The following is a 6,971-nucleotide window of genomic DNA, read 5'->3' as shown; positions in this document are numbered from 1 at the left end:
ATATATATACACTTTTTATGGGATAAAAAAGCAGGAGAAAAAAATTTTTTTTTTCCAGTTCTAGTAAATATATTTTTATTTTGACCGAACGTCAGCAATTTTCTTCTTAGTTTTTTCACCGGCATCGACATCGCGTCGTCGGTAAGCTTTGCTATCCCTCCTTCTATAGCGGATACCCCTCCTTGCTTCTTCCCCTTTTGTTGAACGCGACAATGGAATATTCCACTGGGTACCTATTCCATCTGCCTTCTGCACTGAGAGGGGAGATCTCCTTCCTTTTTCGTTGCGATAGCTTCTCCTGCCTTGTCTCCCAGAACAGGAACGTGTATATCGATTGGTAGTAATGACGATATCAACTCATTTCCAAATAATTCAAGTTAAAATTTATATCTTGTAGTTTCAATTCAAGTTCAATTCAAGTCGAGGAAGAGAAATCATTACTTACTCGTGGTAGTTAACTTATTGTTATATTTTTATCTACAAGAGAATAATGTTGCGTGCGATGATATACTTCCAAGATACGTGTTACATCTATATAGGTGTGGTCATATATTGGAAAGTCAAAGAGATATATAAAATTAAACTTGCTCCGTTTTGAAGGAAACTTTTTGTAATGAGGGCGACCTTGTTTCAGATCAGAAATCATTTTCGGAAACTTATTTTTATTGGAGAATAATTCTTTTTTTTCTTTTTCTTTTTTTTTTATAAATTAATTTTTCTCTCTTTTCATAAAAATTCATAGAGAGCAGGGATGGTAAGATTGATAGTCACATTTAATGAATTTTAATTTTTGTAAATTTAATTAAGTTGTAACTAATTTTATAGCTTTGAATTAGTAGTAATAAGTCAGTCAGTGTATTAAGTTTGAAAATATCAACAATTCTTTCTTTAAAGCGTGAAATGAGAGAATAGCGAAAAATGAATGTTATGTGAAACGACATAATTCATCATATTCATAATATTCGAATGACACAATACGCTCCTGACAAGTCCTTTCCTCTCGCCGCGCCGCCCGCTTCTCCGTTCTTCTTTTCGAATCTGACTAAGCGTCAGTCCGCTTAGTTCGCTGTAGCATCGACCAATCCCGCTCGTCCGCGCGTTGCGCTGCCTGCAACTACTCCTGTCGAGTGTGGAGTAGTGAGTACTATGGACAGAGAGGGTAGAGTGAATTAGAGGATACGGAGCGTAGCTCGAGGTAAAAGCGAGCGGAGGAGAATTTATTATTGTCGGAGTGTTGAAAGACAAGAGAGTGTTTTTTGGGCGAGTTTTTTGCGTGAGCAAAGAAGACAGTTGGTCGACTTTTTTCTGTACTTGCACTCTCTGCTGTCGAAGATGAGCGTGCAAGTTGCGGAGAAAAAAGGCAGCACGCTCAAGGGCTCCAATCATGGCATGATCGCGACTAGCATGATAGACAACGAGAACGGTGATCGGCAGAATGGACAAAACATTATGGTATTCGCGCAGGATCCCCAGGGCAAGGAACTCATCACCCTAACCGATAATCAAACCATCAATGTGACTATAGATACTTATTGTTCGTACACTTCCTGGATACATTGCTTTGTCCTCAAAAATCGATTAATTTGATTAACGTCACGTTTTATAGTCGACGAATGCAAATTAGGTTTAAATTTGCATTCGTCGTATAATATATAATATAAATCCGGTCAACATTACTTTAATTAGATTATTCTCGGTCATTTTTATGACGATATTTTAAAAAATGGAGGGAGATCATCATTCTCTTTATATAAGTTCAACCCTTTATCTTTATTTTAATCTTACATTCCGACTGAGTATTCATGGAACTCTTTCAGTATTCTTGAAATATTCTTACATACATAAAACTAGATACACCTTTCAATATCTCTATAGTATCTTTACAACGAAATATCTTATTGAGAGACAACGAAAGCATTTTCTGCATTTGCTTTCTACATTAGATTCTGTGATATTAAATAATAAAGTGAATGAAATATACGAAGGACGACTTAGAGAAGTGTCTTTCTTTTTTCTAAAGTTTCAAATATCAATCAAATATCTTGCTTTTTCTTTCAGGGTTGCTAGAACTTGCTCACAGGGAATACCAGGCGGGAGATTATGAGAACGCTGAAAGACATTGCATGCAGTTATGGCGACAAGAGTCGAACAACACTGGTGTTCTTCTTTTACTTTCCTCCATTCATTTCCAATGTAGGAGATTAGAAAAGTAAGAATAATCTCTCTTATCTCGTATATTCAGTTTTTAACTATGTAGATGTATCATCATATAGAGAGATGAGCATATATATTTTTTAATTATTATACTTTTCCATCGTGTATATATCTTGATTGACACAAAAGCGCACACATATATACAACCATACATGCATATATAAAATCATAATTTCAGATCAGCACATTACAGCAGCTTAGCGATAAAGCAAAATCCATTATTGGCAGAGGCATATAGCAATTTGGGGAATGTATATAAAGAGCGCGGACAGCTACCGGAGGCGTTGGAAAATTATCGTCATGCTGTGAGACTAAAACCTGACTTCATCGATGGTTATATCAACCTGGCCGCAGCACTTGTGGCAGCTGGTGACATGGAACAAGCCGTTCAAGCTTATGTCACAGCTCTACAATACAATCCCGTAAGAAAGTCGATATTACAAATAATATACAGCAGCTATTTAGCTATTATTTAGCTATTATTTAAACACGAAGCACAAATCTGAATCTCGGTTTTTTTTTCTACCTGCAGCTGCTCTTTGAAACTTCAGAAGACAAAGTTTTTGCTTACAAGATAAAATCAAACTTTATTCTTTGTATGGCGGAGCTATTACATTAATATGATTTATTTAATATACTTTGTAAATTCAGAAATGCGAAACTTATTCATTTAGCCAACTAATGTTCTCCATTTCATTTTTTTTTTCTTTTGTGATGTGAGCTTTTTTATAAGTTATAGCGGAAATAACATATTTACATATTTTGCCTGTTTCAGGATCTTTATTGCGTGCGGAGTGATCTTGGTAATCTTTTGAAAGCATTAGCAAGACTTGATGAAGCCAAGGTATGTTTTAGAAGCATTTCCACTAGCTAATAAATTAATCCAACGTGTTACGTTTACGCACATGTTCGCGAGCGTCTTTACTTCGATCAAAGTATAGACGGCGGAACCATCGAGTTAGTTACTATAAGAGATAGCACACTTTATTCTTTGAATTAACAAATTGCCGCTTACTTAACAAGTGTTTTAACTTTGAAAGGACTTACTTGATACTTATCCTATCTTGAAAATTACATTACCTTCCTTAAATCCTTTCTTAAATCTTTTGTTCTAATTAGCAGGCAATGTTCCGCCATCCTTGAGTCTTTATTGACATTTCTTGACGAGGTACAAATGCATCGCGCGTATGTGCACGAGCTGCAGCGCTTAGTTCTCCGCGAAATGAGGGGATTGATAAATAAGAATATTCGTTACCACGAGAAGCTTTCAGTCTTTGCCAGGCAATTTGCAAGCGCGGTGCACGATCTTTTGAATTGTTGAAATTTATAGATTGAGCCGCAAGCTTCTTTCAAGAATCTTTGATAGCTATCTTCTATGGAATAATCATGTGAAAAATGTGCATTGAATGCATAATCGCGAGCTCTATAACAGATTGAAGATCGTGTACATTCTTTCACCTGTAACATCGAAAGAACCGCGTTTTATGTTGTGAGCAGAATTTAATTTTTCTGAGCGACATTAAACGATGGTTTTTTTTTTTTGTAATGTATAAAACCCTAAACAGTATAATAACTTCTAGACGTACTCCAATCTGAATGCTTTGTAAAAACTTATGAATTTTGCTTTGTTGAAAATATTTATTACGTTATACGATTGGAGACTTGATCGGATGTTCTAAGAAAGGAAAATACGAATTTTAAGTTTTTTTTTTAAATAATTCCATTTTCTTTTTTTTAAGACTTGTTATGTAACATTTTAAAAGATTTCCTACAGTCAAGAAAAAAAAAGAGAAATATTTTATAGTGTTTAGGGGATTATTGTCAAAGTAACTGAAGAGAATATTCTTTCTAGCGTTGCGCGTTTTGCAGCAACACCAAGTGCGTTTTGACGTATTTTGAGGATTTGTAATGTTGCCATAAATTATAAATTATTTGCCAGTTCCATCTAAGTGGATCTTAATTCCACTAAATCAATATTGATGGTTCTAGCAGCGCGCGGATATGAGCTGATTTTATCTCTTGTTTTGAATATGTATGTTTTGAATGTGGACTGATTGTTATTACAACGCACACGCGTTATCACGTGCGTGCTTAATCAACATTTTCATGTGATGACAGAAAAAGAAAGAGCGAGAGAATCTATAGTGTGTACGATAATATTGGCGCGAGATCACTTGACCAGTTATTTAAATTAAATGAGAAATTATTATACCGCGTTAAATTTACAACGCGATAATATTTCGTCGACTTTTGACTCTTTAAATTCTGTTCGGGAACAGATTGCAATAAAAACAGTACTTATATCATAAAGCTACTACTTCCGAGTAATATTAATATGATCGTATAATAAAAGTGATATGAAATCGTTAATTTATCGTTATCGGTCAAGTGGTTTATTTTGCAGCGCGGCGCGGCAATGATCAGTGAGGGTGTACTTATAAATGCACTTGTATTAGTTATATGTGTATACATATATACATTTTTTTTTATTTTTTGATTGCTTCTAACAAATAGTGTTTCCGATATACGATAAACAAATATGATTTATAGATATGCCCTTATTCGATCCTGAAAATGACAGCAAAGCAAATGAGGAAAGCTTCCCGTTACGCTTCCCGCGAATTCCTGAGAACTAGCTAGTACGCTCGTTCGTTTTTTGTCGAGCTCTTCAGCCAACTACCTGCATCGATGAAACAACATAACGCAACTTTTTCGCATTGTTTGTTTTCCACGTAGAGTCTGATGATTGATAGAATCAATATATAATAGAATGTTTATAAGAAAGAAAGAAGTGCAGTCCATGTTCCGCGTTCGTGAGAGACAGGAAATAGCAGCAGTTGACTGATGAGTTCAGCGAAGCGTGTCTTTCGCAGGCACGTGAATTATCAACTCGTTTGTGTACACAATAAACAGAGAGTAGAGAAAAAAGAGATGATAAAACATAAAAGACAAAGATTGAGGCGAAGAGTAATCAGTGAAGAGACATTAACGCAGCTGTCTTATTGTTGTGGATGGGATGATCAACTCTAGGAGGGGATGTGCAGGAGCAATGTGAGGTTGGTCGGTTACCGTGCCGGTTCCTTCGTCAAAGGGTGAATCTGAATCTGGTTATTCAGTAACACACTGTCTCTCGGTCTAAGTTTATTATGAGAGCTTGCAAGCGGTACCTACTGAGTCAGCCTACCGAAGGGTACACTGCAGGTAAAGTAATTCCCAAGGCCGGTCTCTAAAAACCTTTCAGTTTCTCTCAACTTGTCTTATCCTTCTCAAGAAAAAAGTCAAAAAGTCCCTCGTCCTATCTTGTTGGATATCGTAAAATTATTTTACAAAGAATGAGATAATCGATACGTTAATTGTTTTTAGATTTGCACATAACATTCATTATTAATATTATGCAAGGGTGCTTTTTTATTTCGCTTAAATAAATTTTGAGATTTTATACAAGTAAACCTTTTAAATTTTTAAAACATACAATTTTTCATACAAGATTTGATATTATTCTGTATGTCACTATTATGTCCCAGATTTATCGAGATTTTGTTCTACAACAACGTTACATTCGATACATTCAATAAAATTATACTATTATTATTAAAGTGAAATTTTCAGACTGATGTACTTTCTTTTGCATCGATATATTCATCAATTATCAATACGAATTTCTTATAAATGTTTTATTATAATAGCAAGTACGTTGTTGCTAAATAATTGATTTTTTTCGTTATATTTCTTCTCTCTCGGTAAGCTTTCTTCATTTAATTTAATATGAAATTTATTTATCGGAAAATATAGATTGTTGTAATTACGATAGTTCTTGCTCATTTATATTACATTATGCATATTGCATATCGAGTATAACATAATTATATATTTTCCAACTCCTTTCCTGCTCTTTTTTTTCCCCTTTAATTCCAGGTTCCGCACCTTGCAGAGACTGGTCAACTGTAAATGCCCTCTTATTGTTTAGGTACGGATTACTCTGTTCAATACCAATGCAGCCCACCTCTCGGCACGCGCGATGATTATCCACGCTGAATCCTTAGAGTCGTCATCCTAGAGCCGTCGAAAATCTTTACAGTTATTCTTAATTAAAAATAGAAATTGTTTCTTGTTGAAAAAAAAGACTTTCGTTAATTGTGAGTTCGGAGACTAAGTCGACTTGATTTTAGCGTACGACTTTCAGCGTGCGGTCGAGTCCACCGGACGCATTTCGGGGACTCTATGTGCACCGAAAGTCGCGCGTTCCAAGATGACGACTCTAGCGCGCACCTTAATACCTTTGGTCCTAGACCTATCTGATTCCCATCCGAGAATGAATTGTTGACTATTCGCGAGGCAACCCTCGTTCATTCTGTTTCCATTCCTTGCCTTTTTCTTGCTCTTATCAATACAAGGAGGGCAAACGTCAAGTTTGGACTCAGCATTGAGTCCAAAGAAGAATTAAAAAATGGGATGAATTACGAAGCTTGTCAATTATTTAAAAAAAAAAATATGATATGATATAGCAAAGAAATGTTTGCGTCCAACATTATGAATTTACATACACTATTTTTACATACATATATGGCAATTTCGATATGGTATACTTTTGTTTTCAGGAAATTCATTAAATGATCGTAGTAGAAAACTTATTGGTGTGTTAATGCGTAATTTTAATGTATATGGTTTCGTGCAGGTTTCACACTTCTGCAGGCATTTGGTTGACATATAATTTTATTTCCATGAATTATTGTTTTCACAGATATCTGCCTGGATTT

At 35.2% G+C, this 6,971-nt stretch overlaps 1 protein-coding gene across 3 annotated transcripts in view; it reads left to right on the top strand.

Annotated features, from left to right (window-relative positions):
- LOC108692550 (UDP-N-acetylglucosamine--peptide N-acetylglucosaminyltransferase 110 kDa subunit) overlaps window positions 1-6,971 on the top strand; it is a 16,041-nt gene that overhangs the window by 1,716 nt on the left and 7,354 nt on the right. Inside the window, exons 2-5 of one of the 3 annotated variants that reach the window (XM_018200857.1) lie at window positions 1,063-1,534; window positions 2,059-2,209; window positions 2,393-2,636; window positions 2,990-3,058. In XM_018200857.1, the coding sequence (XP_018056346.1) occupies window positions 1,333-1,534; window positions 2,059-2,209; window positions 2,393-2,636; window positions 2,990-3,058 (666 nt within the window). In that variant the 5' untranslated portion in view covers window positions 1,063-1,332. Of the gene's footprint in view, window positions 1-1,062; window positions 1,535-2,058; window positions 2,210-2,392; window positions 2,637-2,989; window positions 3,059-6,971 lie in introns of those variants that run through there. The other 2 variants (XM_018200859.1, XM_018200858.1) reach the window with 2 other exon arrangements.

The sequence above is a fragment of the Atta colombica genome, unplaced genomic scaffold, assembly GCF_001594045.1.
Source record: "Atta colombica isolate Treedump-2 unplaced genomic scaffold, Acol1.0 scaffold76, whole genome shotgun sequence".
NCBI lineage: Eukaryota > Metazoa > Arthropoda > Insecta > Hymenoptera > Formicidae > Atta > Atta colombica.
The sequence above is the reverse complement of the archived record's forward strand: the minus strand, read 5'-3'. Positions and strand labels throughout refer to the sequence as shown.